At 46.3% G+C, this 16,880-nt stretch overlaps 1 protein-coding gene across 1 annotated transcript in view; it reads left to right on the top strand.

Moving 5' to 3' along the window:
• Positions 1 to 6,957: 6,957 nt before the first annotated feature.
• Positions 6,958 to 16,880, top strand: part of EPB41L4B (erythrocyte membrane protein band 4.1 like 4B) — a 144,150-nt gene continuing 134,227 nt past the window's right edge. Inside the window, exon 1 of the mRNA XM_069958239.1 lies at positions 6,958 to 7,896. Coding sequence (XP_069814340.1) covers positions 7,588 to 7,896 — 309 coding nt within the window. The 5' untranslated portion in view covers positions 6,958 to 7,587. The remainder of the gene's footprint in view (positions 7,897 to 16,880) is intronic.

Raw genomic sequence — 16,880 nt, 5'->3', positions numbered from 1 at the left:
ACAGTATTTTTGCCAGTATTTTGCAACTAAACCAGAAGTGGATTGAAAAAAAAGAAAGTCTATGTTCGCACACTGTTGAAATTGAGTGGATGGCCGCCATTTAATGAAGAAAAAAGTCAGTTGTTTTAAAATAACAGCAATTATTTGCCATTAAATGTCGTCCATCCACTAAATTTCAACAGTGTTACAACATAGCCTTTCTGTGTTTTTAATCAACTTCTGGTTTTGGTTGAAAATACCTAAGGGTGCATTCACACGTACAGGATCCGCAGCAGATTTGATGGTGCAGACTTGATGCTGTGTTCAGTTATTTAGATCAAATCTGCTGCGGATCCGCACATCAAATTTGCTGCGATAGGTTACATGTGAAGCTACCCTAATTAATAATTTTTACTTTATGGTGAACTCACAATGATTGACACAAAAAGCTGCACAATTGCCTTTTTAATTTTTTTGGGGGGTAAATAAACAAAAATCCAAGCAGGCTTGCTTGGGCAGTATCTGTTATCCTTCCAGTGGCGTAGCTACCATGAAGGCAGGGAAGGCAGTTGCTATGGGGCCCTGCACTGCAGGGGGCCCGGGGGCCCGCCTGACCTGTCTCCCCTGTCTTCAAGGTAGCTACGCTACTGATGGTTAAGCACCCTGCCAGAGACGCAGAAGGGAGCGTCTGCAATTCCCTTTTGAAACACCTCCGCACCTCCCCCTGACACAGACTCAGAGCGTCCTGCACCAGTGTCCCCCTCTCCACAAGTGGAACAGTCCCAAGATGTTCCGCTAAGCCCCGCCCCCATCGCAAGCCCAGCCCCCAGCGCCCACCGCGGGTGGGATATTCGCTCATCGCACATGGCCTGAGGAGGAGACACAGCAGGAAGATGGTAACTATCACTGCCAGCTGGAAGTCACCAGCTTCCCTGGCATCCTGTATAATGGGGGTCACTCAGGCTCAGCTTCCCTGGCATCCTGTATAATGGGGGTCACTCAGGCTCAGCTTCCCTGGCATCCTGTATAATGTGGGTCACTCAGGCTCAGCTTCCCTGGCATCCTGTATAATGGGGTCACTCAGCTTCCCTGGCATCCTGTATAATGGGGGTCACTCAGCTTCACTGGCATACTGTATAATGGGGGTCACTCAGGCTCAGCTTCCCTGGCATCCTGTATAATGGGGTCACACAGCTTTCCTGGCATCCTGTATAATGGGGGTCACTCAGCTTCCCTGGCATCCTGTATAATGGGGGTCACTCAGCTTCCTTGGCATCCTGAATAATGGGGTCACTCAGCTTCCCTGGCATCCTGTATAATGGGGGTCACTCAGCTTCCCTGGCATCCTGTATAATGGGGGTCACTCAGCTTCCCTGGCATCCTGTATAATGGGGGTCACTCAGCTTCCCTGGCATCCTGTATAATGGGGTCACCAGCTTCCCTGGCATCCTGTATAATGGGGTCACTCAGCTTTCCTGGCATCCTGTATAATGGGGTCAGTCAGTCTCCCTGGCATCCTGTATAATGGGGTCAGTCAGCCTCCCTGGTATCCTGTATAATGGGGTCAGTCAGCCTCCCTGGTATCCTGTATAATGGGGTCATCCCGCTTCCCTAGCATCTTGTATAGTAGTCAGTATAATGGAGGTCACCCCCTGGACTCAGAGCTGCCCCAACCAGCAGGGACTCCAAACGGCCTGCTACCACTCCAGTGTTCTAATGGTACAATGTGTTTGCTCATTGGCTCAGAAGGCTAATTGATGATTAGAAAACCCTTGTGCAATCATGTTCACACATCTGAAAACAGTCTAGCTCGTTACAGAAGCTACAAAACTGACCTTCCTTTAAACAGATTGTGTTTCTGGAGCATCACATTTGTGGGGTCCATTAAACGCTCAAAATGGCCAGAAAAAGAGAACTTTCATCTGAAACTCGACAGTCTATTCTTGTTCTTAGAAATGAAGGCTATTCCATGCGAGAAATTGCTAAGAAATTGAAGATTTCCTACAACGGTGTATACTACTCCCTTCAGAGGACAGCACAAACAGGCTCTAACCAGAGTAGAAAAAGAAGTGGGAGGCCGAGTTGCACAACTAAGCAAGAAGATAAGTACATTAGAGTCTCTAGTTTGAGAAACAGACGCCTCACAGGTCCCCAACTGGCATCTTCATTAAATAGTACCCGCAAAACACCAGTGTCAACATCTACAGTGAAGAGGCGGCTGCGGGATTTTGGGCTTCAGGGCAGAGTGGCAAAGAAAAAGCCATATCTGAGACTGGCCAATAAAAGAAAAAGATTAAGATGGGCAAAAGAACACAGACATTGGACAGAGGAAGACTGGAAAAAAGTGTTGTGGACGGATGAATCCAAGTTTGAGGTGTTTGGATCACAAAGAAGAACGTTTGTGAGACGCAGAACAAATGAAAAGATGCTGACGCCATCTGTTAAGCATGGTGAAGGTAATGTGATGGTCTGGGGTTGCTTTGGTGCTGGTAAGGTGGGAGATTTGTACAGGGTAAAAGGGATTCTGAATAAGGAAGACTATCACTCAATTTTGCAACGCCATGCTATAACCAGTGGACAGCGCTTGATTGGAGCCAATTTCATCCTACAACAGGACAATGACCCTAAACACACCTCCAAATTGTGCTCGAACTATTTACAGCAGAAGCAGCAGCTGGTATTCTATCGGTAATGGAGTGGCCAGCACAGTCACCAGATCTGAACCCCATTGAGCTGTTGTGGTAGCAGCTTGACCGTATGGTACGCCAGAAGTGCCCATCCAACCAATCCAACTTGTGGGAGCTGCTTCTAGAAGCGTGGGGTGCAATTTCTCCAGCTTACCTCAACAGATTAATAGCTAGAATGCCAAAGGTGTGCAATGCTGTAATTGCTGTAAAAGGAGGATTCTTTGACGAAAGCAATGTTTGATGTAAAAACAATGTTATTTCAAATACAAATCATTATTTCTAACCTTGTCAATGTCTTGACTCTATTTTCTATTAATTTCACAACGGATGGTGGTGAATAAGTGTGACTTTTCATGGAAAACACAAAATTGTTTGGGTCACCCCAAACTTTTGAACGGTAGTGTATATGTATATATATATATATATATATATATATATATATTGCCATAATGGGACCTTCTGCAAATATATATATATATATATATATATATATATTTGCAGAAGATCCCATTAGGGCCATTAACAGTTCTATCACAGTTTAAGTATCTTAAGAATACATTAGACGTTTGTATGTTAGTTAGTACACATGTAGCTTTGCTGGAATAGAAGAGATGTTAAAAGTTGCTACATTCAGGCACAGCGTGGTTGCTGGTAGAGATATAGATAAGAGTTGACACAGTCTCTGTATACTGTAGACACTTGTAGAGTAGATCTTGATGAGAATAACTTGGAATAGCTTTGACTTGAAGTAGTTATAGTGTTGGCAGTCTGCAGGATACAGGCTGGGGACCTATTCAGACACATGGTTTTTAGCTGGGAACATGAGAAGAGAGTCCTAAATTCACAGGAATTCACATCCACCTGAGCTATCCTGTGGCCATGGGTTGGCACAAGATTAGAGACTAGAGGCCCACCTAGTGGATAAAGCTAGCCGTTGGGGGTACCCTTTAGGAACCTAGTGTGTTGGCAATAGAGACTCTTGAACTTAGCTTGTATACTCACTTGCAAAATACCTCAATATACCTGTATAGCCCTCAGAGGTAGAAAATACAGCTTCTCAGCGTTAACAGGTTTAGTCACGGTTTTCACTGTAGTCCCTCCTTGAGGTGTTCTAGCCGGACATGGCTGGAAGGCCTGTAGTGGAATCCACTGAATCTTCTTTAGGCCGAGCCTAAGGGCCCTATTCCACGGGACGATTATCGTTCGCATAATCGTTAACTATAAACGATCCAAACGACCGCTATTGCAAAAGACCTGTAATCGTTCACCCATTTACTGTACATGGAAAGATAATCGTTACTTACGATCGTTCTTGCGGTCGTCTTGTCGTCGCTATTGCGTTCGTCACTACTGCGAACGACATCTTATTTAATGCAAACGATTTGCGGATGAGCAACGATAAAAATAGGTCCAGGTCTTATTAAACGATCAACGATTTCTCGTTCGGTCGTTAATCGTTAACTGCTATTCAAACGAACGATTATCGTTTAGATTCGAATGATTAAACGATAATCTGAACGATAATCTTCCCGTGGAATAGGGCCCTAACACAATGGTATTTGTTGTGGGGCCTCCTTATCTGTGTGCACAGTGTGTTAGTTTAGTAGCTCAAAGTCATTTGAAAACATCAATTATTTAAATCAGTTAAAAGCTGCCAATTTGTAATGAAATCGAAAGGTATTGAGATACTATGAAAAACAACTATAGCAGTCCCCATAGTTCACCTATGACATCCCTTTTCCTGAAACTTTATTTCAGTTCTTAGTATTGTGTTGGCCCAATGTCTTCAGTGTGTATTGGCTTTCTGACATACAGGTAACGCAGGTAAAGGCTAAGGGCAGGAAAGAAGGTAACTGACACTTTAAAGGGCTTAGCCAATTTCTCCTATATAGCTGTGGTCATATAGAAAGAAATAAACATCATATGCTTACCTATCTGCACTCCCCCAGTGTCCTGCTCGTGGTGTCCCCTGCTGACTGCAGATACCTTACTTCTGAGACAGACTCATCTCAGGAGTGACAGCCCGCTCAGCCAGTCACAGGACGTGGTGCTGTCCTATTTCAGTTATGGTGCGTTTACACAGTGAGATTTATCTGACAGATTTTTAAAGCCAAAGCCAGGAATGTATTTGTGTAGAGGAGAAATCACAGTCTGACCTGTTCCCTGTGTATAGTCTGTTCCTGGCTTTGGCTTCAAAACTCTGTCAGATAAACCTCTGTGTAAATGCACCCTAAGTGAACAGATAATGCTGGTCACTGCATAGTTCCTGCTTTCGGCATGCTTTGCAGTGATCATTGTCAGACAGATAGTGGCTTCTCTGCCTGTCAATCATCCCTACAGAGCATGCTGGTAGACAATGACCCTTAAAGGGGAACTCCAGGTAGAGGTTAAAAAAATGAAACTTCTGCAGAAGCATATAGCATTACTTACCTTCTATCCCAGTTTTGAAACTACTAAAAATCCATTTGTTTGGGGGGGGGGTTTGTTCTGTATTGTGTTTCTGTCCTTCCTGGTTGAGCAGTTCCCAGAAAGCAATGCTTTCCCTCAGCTGATCATCACAGTCCCGCATCCATCACAATCAGTAAAATTAGTGCTGCAGCTGCTTCTGGCAATTCAGAGATGGTGGATTACTCAGGGGATTGGGGGATCCAGCCAAGCCTCCTATGACATCACGCTCTGACCACTATCTGCATCATCAGCCTGTCCTCAGCAAACACACTTAATGTGAGACAGAGGCTTGGCCTAGCTGCTACCATTCTATCGGTCCACAGTCCCTGTTGCTTCCCGATGGGTTAAAGGGAACCAATCACAAAAATGGCTATTAAGCTAGGGAAATGTGCTGATAAATCACTCAGCACTCTTCCCATACATGTCCTTATATCCCCCATCCCTGCAAAGGAAGACTTGTAAATGTACTTTTACAGATTGGTGCACCGTTTGGTAATGACCCATAAATAGTCATCTGGGCGGTGGGCTGTTGGAAGGTAGTCACGGTCCACTGGGTGGTTTGGCGATGTAGTCACGGCCCTCTGGGCATGAGGGGTGTTATTTAAACTCCAGTGAAGTTGTGACATCATCCAGAGGCGTGCTGTAGAGCACAGTGGCGTGCTGACGTTCTCATCACGCCGCACATGCACAGAACAGCGAGTCCCATTCTGTGCTGTGGGCAGCTTGATGAGAACGTCAGCACGCCGCTGTGCTCTACAGCAGTGCTTCTCAAACTATTTCTACTGGAGCCTCACCCAACAGACCAAGGCAATGCCTGGGCCTCACCAGACTGACTAAAAGGGTGCCTGGGCCCCACTATCTGTGGTGAAAGTCCATTTAAAAGCTTAAAATAATGCTAGGGCTACCTTTAACCCATCTCCCAAGCTCTATATACTAATAAATAAAGTACAAAATAAATTACTAATGGTTCTAAAATGCAGATTTCTGCACAAAGCAAAAGGACTGTGCAGATCATAGTTACTTTGTGAAAACTGCCTCCCCAGCTGCGCCTCACCAACAACTAGGGGGCGCCTCACTGGTGAGAAGCACTGCTCTACAGCATGCCTCTGGATGATGTCACAACTTCACTGGAGTTTAAATAACACCCCTCACGCCCAGAGGGCCATGATTACATCGCCGAACCGCCCAGGGGACCGTAACTACCTTCCAACAGCCCACCGCCCAGATACGGTGCGTCAATCTGTAAAAGCAAGTTTACAAGTTTTCCTTTGCAGGGATGGGAGATATAGGGACATGTATGGGAAGAGTACCAGTAATTGGCTGGGTGGGCATTTCCTGCTTGGATCAACACCTCAGAAGAACTGAGGGGGAAACAGTTGGGACTGGGGCAAGTGAGTATGGTATTTTACACCCCCCCCCCCCCCCTCAAACTCCTTAGGGAAAAAAAAAGTATATCACCAGAATATCTCTTTAACCCTTTGAAAACACCATTTACTCTGCTCACTTTGAGGACGATTTGTTTCCCCCCCCCCAGAACTATGGCCTGGCAGGACCCTGAGCCTTCAGGATTAAATCTAAGTACTATTTAACCCTTTCCACTGCACTCTTGGCTGCCAATGGTTTCTGTTTCCAGGCTGATCTGACACTTATTCTGCCCAGGGCACTAGATTGCCTAATAGAAGGAGCAGTGTATGAGGGAGCGCCTCTCTTCAGCACGGTGTCCTCCATAGGCTGCGGCGACGAGAGGGTTAAAACACCTGCTGCCTCGTCAATAGAATGGCTGGGAAGGGAGCCAAACTCCTGGGAGGGAGGAGACACACGACACCGGGAGAGGAGGAGGCCGGAGGAGGGAGGCCGCGCCGAACAGACCCGGCTCTGTGTCATTCCACATCGCTATCAGAGGAGGAAGAGGACGCATCCAACAAGTGAGCGGCGGCGGCGGAGGAGGACAGGACGCGGTACTTGTGCCCGTCCGTGAAGAGTGGCGGGGCGGGAGCCAGCAGCCTGCACACCGCTCCCAGCCAGACACCTGCAGCCCCGGAGCCCATCGCCTCTACTGTGCGCTCCCCAGGATGGTGGCAGCTGCCAGGCGGGGGGTCAGTGCTGCCACCTCTGCCTGCCCACTCCTGACCAGCAGCTGCGGCACCCGGGACATGGCTGCTGACCTGTGAGCCGCGTCCCGCGGGGAAACTTTCTGCAGGAACTTCTCCAGTGGGCGAGCGGTGGCCACCTGTGCCCGGGGGTGCCCACCTGTGTCCGGGGGTGCCCACCTGTGCCCGGCCCTATCGGATGAAGACTCTCCTCAGGAGTTGCTGACTGTCACTGCCAGGCTGCGCCTATCCTGCTGTCAGCAGCTATCGATCACTTATCTATCGGTAACCTCCTAGTGACTGCTCAGGGCTGAGCTTTATTCTCCAGGAAGAGAAGGTTAAAGGGTTAAAGAGGGAGGAGGAAAGCCGGGAGGAGGTGAAGGATGATGCTGCGGTTCCTGCGGAGGACCTTTGGCCGGCGGTCGATGCAGCGGCACGGAGGGAGAAGCGCAGCAGCATTGCACGGTGCCGGAGTCCGCGATGAGAGGGATGGGGGCGCTATGGGGATGAGGGCTACCGGCGCCTCCGCTGCCCCCCCTGCCGGAGCGCTCTACCCGCACCAGAGCCTCCTGCCGCCCCCTGTGGTCAGTGGAGGAGCCGCAGTGCACATCCCTGCGGCCGGGGACAGCAAGTCCGTGCTGACCTGTAAGGTGCTGCTGTTGGACGGCACAGACATCAGTGTTGATCTGCCGGTAAGTAACCGCAGCGGTAACGTGCTCTGTGCGGATCGGTGTGACTGTAGGAGAGAGTGCGGGAGTGTGCCGGGTCCAGGGTCATTCCATAGTGCACACGTGACTGCTAACTTCTCTCCCTTACCTGCAAGGTCTATGGGGACAGAGCTGCCAGGAAGCAGTCACCCTCCAGGATGGTGACTGCAATTATAGGAGGATGGGATAGTGAATAAGATGAAGGATATTAATCAAGGAACAGTAGACATGTCTGCTATCAGAGGATGGATGGCGCTAAGGAATTCTATAGGTTCTAGAAGGAGACATCTACTTCCAGTCTAGCCATCATACATGGTGGCTTTCACCCTACAAACTCCTTGTAGACGCAGCCTTCTGGAGATCATTGTTCACTAGTATTTGTGCATACACTTCTATAGCTGTAAAATTGTGATTGAGTTGGTGCAAAAAGTGATTCTTTTAATCTTCATGGGCAGCCAGGGATTTGGCGCCATGTGCGGCACGGACAGAACGCACACAGCAGATCTGCCACAGACTGGGACTCCTCCACTATATGAGACTAGTCGGCCAGGATCAGGACTCATTGTTTATTGTCTTTATACTGATATGTTTGCATTAGATTGCGGGGTTATATCACATTTCATGTATTCTTATGTGATTGCAAGATATTGCACATGTATACATACTTTACCGCAATCACAGTAGCAAACCATGACTTGTGGGAGAATATCACAGCATGTGGTATATTACTGTATGCAATATCACAGTTGTACCTCCTTTGACTTTGTGTGAGTAGCATACAGTACAGTCTTCTGCATTGCAGTGTCTCATGAAGTTCAGTGTGATTTGCATGTGGTGAGCCATCTTAGAGCACCAGCTTTATGGGCATGTTCACATCAGATGGATAAAGCAAGGGTTTGTTGCAGATTTCCTCCTTTTTGAATTCAGTAGGGAAGAAGAAATTTGCAAATAAGTCCTGATGTTTCAGATTCACAAGTGTAAACTATAAAAACTCTGCACCCTTTAGCAAGTGCCCTGTTCCCCCGCTGGTCTGTGTTCAGTTGGGCCCCGAGCAGACTGTTATTACCCCAGGAACCAACCACAGCTGGAGCAGTATGATGGATTTATTTTAGACCACATCAATGGTTTTTCAGAGGGAAATCTGCATCAAAACTCACGCAGTTTGGTCGGATTTCCCACTGACTTTCTGTGAATTTGCTTTGTTGTTTTCGGTTTTGGATATTGGGTTTTGGGCAGTAACGGATTGTGGCTCACAAATGGCATGGAAAAGTCCCAACTGGAATTCTTCTGCACTGTAGAAATGAATGGGGTTTTAGCTATTTCCTACTCCTTTCTAGGGGTTTTATTCTATCCCTAGCAGAAACCTTTTTCACTTCTGGGAACTCATGGGGGGGATTTACGAAGATACGCCGGTCTTATATTAGGCCCCCTTTTCCCCGGCAGGATACACTAAGAGGCACACGCCTCTTAGTGAATCCGGCCGGCTGGGTCTCGAATCTGCGCCCGGCGTACAAAATTTACAGCTGCTTCCTCCAGGTGTAGATTTTGATGATAATCGTAAATCATGATAAATGAGGCCAGCCCGCCCATTGGGCATACGTCAGGGAGAAGTAGGGCTGGGCGGTATACCGTGAAAATACCGATACCGTCCCTGGCGTCGGTTAACCGACCTCAACTCTGCCAGGACGGTATCTGCGGTATTTTTAATCCGGCGGCCGCATCCTCAGTCCCCTCGCGTCTGGGGACGCATATATAGTGGAGCAGGGCAGGGGATGAGAGATCCCCTGGCTCCGTAGTATGACAGTTTGAAGCTTCCCCCCGCGCCCTCGGCTTCTCTCCCGGACAGCCGGGACCCGTCTGAGCACACATACTGAGCACACACGCTGCCCTGCAGGCCGTTTGCGCGCGGAGGTCCCCGGTCTCTGGAGGAGGAGACTGCAGGGACCGCGGGATCGGGTGAGGGCATCGCTGCAGTTGCACAGCGGGATCAGGGGGCGCAGTGCAGACCTCCAATCCCACTGTACAGCTCCAGCACGCACAGCGATGCCCTCACCCGATCCCGCGGTCCCTGCAGTCTCCTCCTCCAGAGACCGGGGACCTCCGCGCGCAAACGGCCTGCAGGGCAGCGTGTGTGCTCAGTATGTGGGACGAGTCAGCGGCTGTCCGAGAGTGAAGCATGTGTGCCCAGGGCGGGGGTGGGGGGGTGTTGGGGATGAGGAGATACTATTTATGTGCCCCCCTTCTACCCAGGTCCCCCCAGCTGCTGCCCCTTTTACCCAGGTCCCCCCAGCTGCTGCCACCCTGCCCCAGTCACCCCCAGCTTCTGCCACCCTGCCCCAGTCACCCCCAGCTTCTGCCACCCTGCCCCAGTCACCCCCAGCCTCTGCCACCCTGCCCCAGTCACCCCCAGCCTCTGCCACCCTGCCCCAGTCACCCCCAGCTTCTGCCACCCTGCCCCAGTCACCCCCAGCTTCTGCCACCCTGCCCCAGTCACCCCCAGCTGCTGCCACCCTGCCCCAGTCACCCCCAGCTGCTGCCACCCTGCCCCAGTCACCCCCAGCTGCTTCCACCCTGCCCCAGTTTTAATTGCAACGCCCCCTCTTCTTTTTGATGTACTGCCACAGGTTGGGGCAGGCTTATACAGAATTCATGGGCCCCATGCAGTTTCTATGCTATAGGGCCCCATGAATGCTAGCTATGCCCCTGCTCCACCCCCAGCTATCTCTTGGGATCCCCTGATACACATGAATGCTCAGCTTAACTGAGTGTGCATGTGTTTTCAATGGAAATGGAAAGAAGACTGTACCAGCAATAGGGCATAGGGATCTGCATAGCTGTATATACACTTCTTGTAGTGTGTATATAGCTGTATACTTGTATATACATGTCCTGTAGTGTGTATATAGCTGTATACTTTTATATACATGTCCTGTAGTGTGTATATAGCTGTATACTTTTATATACATGTCCTGTAGTGTGTACATAGCAGAGACCTGGACGTGTATACACAGGTACACAGCCGAGACCCCCTACTAATAGAATAAATGGCACAGCCTTGGGTTGCTGCTAAGTGACTTACTTTATTTTTTTTACTCTATTTAAAAAAAATATCTTAAGGTTGGCCCGGTCAGGTGGGTGTGGCTTACAAAGGGGTGTGGCTTACAAAGGGGTGTGTCATAATTATCGTTCAATTATCGTTACCGCGACTACATGTATGATTAACCGCGATATCTATTTTGGCCAATATCGCCCAGCCCTAGGGAGAAGGGGCAAATGTACACCTTCTCTCTAGCGTACGCTGCGTAAATCCCCCCCCCCCCCAATGGAGTTAGGTTAATGGCATAGTTGGTGACAGGGTCGTATTAACAGCTGCTGCTGCCCTAGACACTAAATCTGAGATGCCCCATCTTCTTTCACCAATTAGCATCATGAGTTTCTAGTTTCTGAACATCATATTGATATCTGATCAGTCTTAGGCCGCGTTCCCACATTTACTGTACGTCACCACATGCAGCCAAAAACAGACCCTCTTGCGGTAACCAATTGGCGTATGGCCACTAATCCTGGTAACAGCACATGACTACTGGGGAAGAAATGGGAGTGTGGTTTCAGCCACATCCATTTCTCAACTTGTGAAACATTGTCTGAATTGCGTTTTACATGGTTTTTAACCACTTAAAACATAAACAAATTTCACCATTGATTCAATGATTAGAGGAGTCATACCAGACCTGACCAGTACCACCATACAATAAAAAAAAAAAAAAAAAAAAAAAATTCCCTTGCTCTCTAGTGCTGCCCTGGGCACAGGACCACAAGTGCCTAGTGGTAAATACTGCATTGGTTGGCGATGCTGTTAAAATCCATGGGAATTATACGAACTGTGTAAGGCCCCATTCACACGTCCGTGTCAGTTTTTACTGTCAGGAAATCCTGATCAGGAGGCCTTAAAATGCATCAGGATTTCCTGATGATTATGATGATCAGTTATTACCTTCAGGATTTCCTGATGAGGGAAAAAAAATAAAAATTCAATATGGTCTAGTATGCTAACATACATTCCAAGTACCTACATCACCTTTAGTCTACCGTGCCACCGTCTCCCCCTCGTGTACAATGCCCCTGTGTCCTCTTTGTGTACTATACCACTGTCTCCCCCTCATGTACTGTGCCACTGTCAGCCTTTCATGTACTGTTACCATCTCCCCCTCATGTACCGTGCCACCATCAGCCCATCGTGTACCCTGCCACTGTCTCCCCCTCGTGTATCCTGCCACCGTCTACTGTGACACTGAGTCCCCCTTGTGTACTGTGTCACCATCTCTCCCTCATGCCATGCGTCCTCCTGTAGTCCAGGGGTAGGAAACCTTTGCTTTCCAGCTGTTGCAAATCTCCAACTCCCATCATGCCTGGACAGCCATAGCTAAAGCTTTGGCTTTCAAGGCATGATGGGAGTTGTAGTTTTGCAACAGCTGGAGAGCCAAGGTTCCCTACCCGATTCTGTTGCAGAACTACAGCTCTCATTATGAACTGCCAACAGGGCATGATGGGGGTTGTAGTTTTGCAACCTATGGGGGGCCACAGGTTGCTTAACTACAACCTCCATCATGACCTGTCAGCAAACCAAAATTGTATGCCAATCACATCCCTTTATGTGGTACCCAGCGGAGAAGTGTCTGATACTCATAAATGGGGTACAAGTTCTACAAACTGGCAACTTAGTATTAAGGGGGTTGGCCACTTTATAGTAAAATAGTACAGTGCACTGTATTAGTAACTGTACTCGCAGCTTTTAGGGCCCTATTCCACCGGACGATTATCGTTAAATCGTTCGAATCTAAGTGATAATCGTTCGGTTGAAATGCAGTTAACGATTAACGACTGAACAAGAAATCGTTGATCGCTTTATAAGACCTGGACCTATTTTTATCGTAGCTCGTTCGCAAATCGTTCGCATTGCGGTACGATATGCGGTTTCGCAGCATATTTTATGGAAAATAATGCCTGTCATTGCAAATTACAATTGGTTTTGCAAAAAATAAGGGCTCATATGGGTCTCTAGGTGAAAAAATGCAAGTGCTATGGCCTTTTATACATAAAGTGGGAAAAGCAAAAGTGCAAAAATGAAAATTGGCTTTGACCTTAAGGGGTTAATATGGGATGCTGCAGTAGAACAAAGAGTGATTGACTGTTACAGGCTGTCACACCTTCATGCCTTAGAATAGACATTATGTATTTTAGTGCTAGTGACCTAACTGTACCAGAGCCAGAGGAGCCCTGCAGTTCTCGACACAGCCATTGGTGGCAGAAAAAGGACTGTGTTGTCTCTTACTGCTGCCACATAGGGCAGTTTCTATACTAAATAGGTCCACATGACTTTGACAGTTGCAGAAATTCCCACAACTAGAGATGAGCAAATTTACAGTAATAAGCGAAGCGCTTTTTTAGATAGGCAGTCAGCTTATCAGCCAGCTGCCTTTGAACTCTGTCCCATGAGCATTACTCCATTCCTAACATCATTGGTACGTATATGTGGCAGCCTGCAAATAAAAAATAAATAAAAAAGCGGAATGCTACTTTGAAAGACAGTCGACTGATAAGCCGATTGCAAACGATTCGCTTCGTTATTACTGTATGATCGCTCATCTTTACTGGCAGCACATCTGTTTTTTTTTTTGTTTTGTTTTTTTTTGGGGGGGGGGTCAAAGATGTGGTTTTTCTAGATGGATGGATGTAGCACTATATATCTGGGAACTGGTTGCAGTACAGGTTATATACTTAACTAAAACAAAACAATGATCTGTGAAACTAGATTTTTATAACTGGTTTTGCCAACCCAGGCAGTACTATTAATGGTGCGGCTCTTCAGATGGACTGTAATTATCATGTGATTCATACAGTTTATTATACTGCTTTTATCACATGGAAACTGAACTTTGCTCTTACTCCCCTGCATGTTTAGTATTATAACCGATAGTAGACATATCTGTAGTCATAAGAAACGGAAAGCAGTGAAAAGACCTTCAGTCTTCTGTCTTAATGGCTCAGAATGTCAGCTATAAGTTTCCTGGTGGTTGAGTTTTTGGAATAAAATATAATTTATTTATTTTAATTTTTTTTTTATTTATCCACAAATTGAGGCGAAGTTGATTGGGACTTTAGCTAAAAGGTACAAAAATATTTCGCTGCTTGGCTCATAGGAGTGATCATAAAATAAACTGGGCTTAGATATCATTCTGATGTAAGAGTGCTCCCCTACACCTCTTAGTATAGACAGAAGCTATTTAGCTATTAACTTTCTAACCTAGTAGACAAATACACCCAGATTAAATAAATGTAATAAAACATTATATATATATATATATATATATATATATATATATATATATCTATATATATATATATATATATATATATATATATATATATAATATATATAGTGTGTGTGTGTTTTTTTTTTTTTTTTTTTTTTATGTTTTATTTCAATATTAGGAAGGTTGCTAGATCAAACAAAATATGTGGGGAGTTTCTCCCGCTTTGTTTTGATGTAAACCTATTTGGTTGACTAAAGAGATACCACCTCTGTACAAAGCCTCAAACTTTGACCAATTTACCAAATTGCTTGATACCTGGTAGTGGATGTAGTTGGGTTAAAAATAAGGGTTTATTTCCTTTTTTGATTGTTTGATGGAAAAATATCTGCCAATTCAGGCTACAGAATACAGCAGTGAAACCCTCACCGTTTCCATATTGAAAGAAATGCCTATCCAACAAAAAACTATCTTACGGAGAATAGAATTTTCTTGCTTTGCACCTTGCTTATATGGTCCCTGTTCCAAACAACTTTTCTCTATTTGATAGCTAGTTTGATTCCTTGCATATTTTTAACCACTTTAGTTTTCCAAAAGTTTACCTAGCAACACCTCTGTAAAATCTTTGCCACTAGGTTTCTTACTTCTGTTATCTACTGTCTGTTGTCAAAGGATATCTGTCTCTAGTAACTGAAAAAGCAGGACAATTTACAGGTAGTAGAGGCTGGGCTTATCTACAGCAATGTGCAAGAGACTGAGCCTAATACAGCCTGTTTACCTTCAAGCTGAGCCAGTCTGCCCCCTCAAGATAATCCACACTGTTCCTATTGCAGATTTTGATTTCATTATTAAATTTTGACTAGGGATGGTCCGAACAGAGTTCGGTTCGGGTTTGTACAAACCCGAACCCTCGTTAATGAGTCCCACTGTCTGCCCGCTCCGTGCAGCGGGCGGATCCAGTTGTAGGACCACCTGGAAAACTGGGATACAGCCATAGCCATAGGCTGCATCCCAGTTTTCCAGGTGTTTCTCCCTCTGTATCCGCCCGCTCCACGGAGCGGGCAGACAGCGGGAATCTGCTGCCGAGCGTTTGGGTTCATACGAACCCAAATCTCAGCAGGTTCGGATCATCCTTAAATTTGACTGAAGTCTTTAATAAATCCACAGCATTTAAAAGCCAAAATTAGCATATTGTGGATTTGGAATTTGCACTGCTGCTCAAATTTTGTACACATTTTGGCTAAGTTAAGTATAGTATTTCTGTCACTATTTTTTCAACCAAAATCAGGAGTGATACTGACAGGGCAAAGTTATAATGGAAAGATTTGCACAGTTTTTAACCCACATCCTGGTTTTGGTTGGAAAAAAGACTGACCAAAATATTGATGAAAATACTATGTGTGAGCATAGCCTTTCATTGCAGCGTGTGGATATTTTTTTTTAAATCTTTCCCGACCTGGCTGCTTCTGCAAATGCTTTGGATTTTTGTGTATGGAAATTGTGTGCAAATTCTGCATCAAATATGCTATGTGTGATCCTGCTTTTTAGGGTTTAAAAAATGCACTTATACTATACCTCTACATGCCCTCCCTCAGTGATGTGGCTTCCTCAGAATCAGTGGAGCCCCAGCACAGAGGAGAGGGTTTTTTTGTCACACCGGGGGCCACTGGGTCTGCCCCCAGTGCTCTGTGCTGGTGCTCAGGAATAGACTGTTCAGAAAAAGGACAGCGCAACGAGCATCTTATTAATTCATTAAGATAAAAAACCCAAAGCGATGTACCCGATACATTTGCTTTAAGGCTAAAAAGTCACTGTGTCCATAAGGAATAAAACATGTAAAATGTCTTAAAGCGACTCTGTACCCACAATCTGACCCCCAAACCGCTTGTACCTTCGGATAGCTGCTTTTAATCCTGCGGTCCGTTTGGCAGGTGAGGCAGTTATTGTCCTAAAAAGCAACTTTTAAACTAGCAGCCCCGTGCCCTATGGGAGTGGCCTAGATTGTGTATGCATTAGGCTGGCACAACCTCTCCATCCCTCCTCCCCACCCTCCTCATCATTAGGAATGCTCCAGGCAGATTGCCTACTATTCGTCAGCTGTGTCAGTCTGGGCTGGGCACATGGGCTGGATCGTTAAGGCACCTGTGCAGTGTTCAGCATGGAGAAAATGTTTAAATGGCATTCCTAATGATGAAGAGGGTGGGGAGGAGGGACGGAGAGGTGGTGCAAAGTAAGCGTGCAGACACTCTAAGCCACGCCCGTAGGGCACAGGGCTGCAAGTTTAAAAGTTGTTTTTTAAGACAATAACTGCATCACCTGCCAAACGGACCGCAGGACAGATCTTTGATTAAAAGCAGCTATTCGAAGGTACAAATGGGTTGTGGGTACAGAGTCGCTTTAAACACTTTAGGAGCAATAAAAGACTTGTCAGCGAAAATCTTTTTCTTTCAAATCAACTGGTGTCAGAAAGTTATATAGACTTTTAATTTACTTCTATTAAAAAATTTCAAGTCTTCCCATACTTATCAGTTGTTTTATGCCATGAAGGAAATGTTTTATTTTCAGTCTGACACACTGCTCTCTGCTGACATCTCTGCCCAAGACAGGAACTGTCCAGAGTAAGGGTATATTCACGCGGGCGGGCTCGCAGCGAGATTC

This window comes from Dendropsophus ebraccatus, chromosome 2 (genome assembly GCF_027789765.1).
Source record: "Dendropsophus ebraccatus isolate aDenEbr1 chromosome 2, aDenEbr1.pat, whole genome shotgun sequence".
In the NCBI taxonomy this organism is placed as follows: domain Eukaryota; kingdom Metazoa; phylum Chordata; class Amphibia; order Anura; family Hylidae; genus Dendropsophus; species Dendropsophus ebraccatus.
Note: the sequence above shows the minus strand (reverse complement) of the source record. Positions and strands in the feature narration are given on the sequence as shown.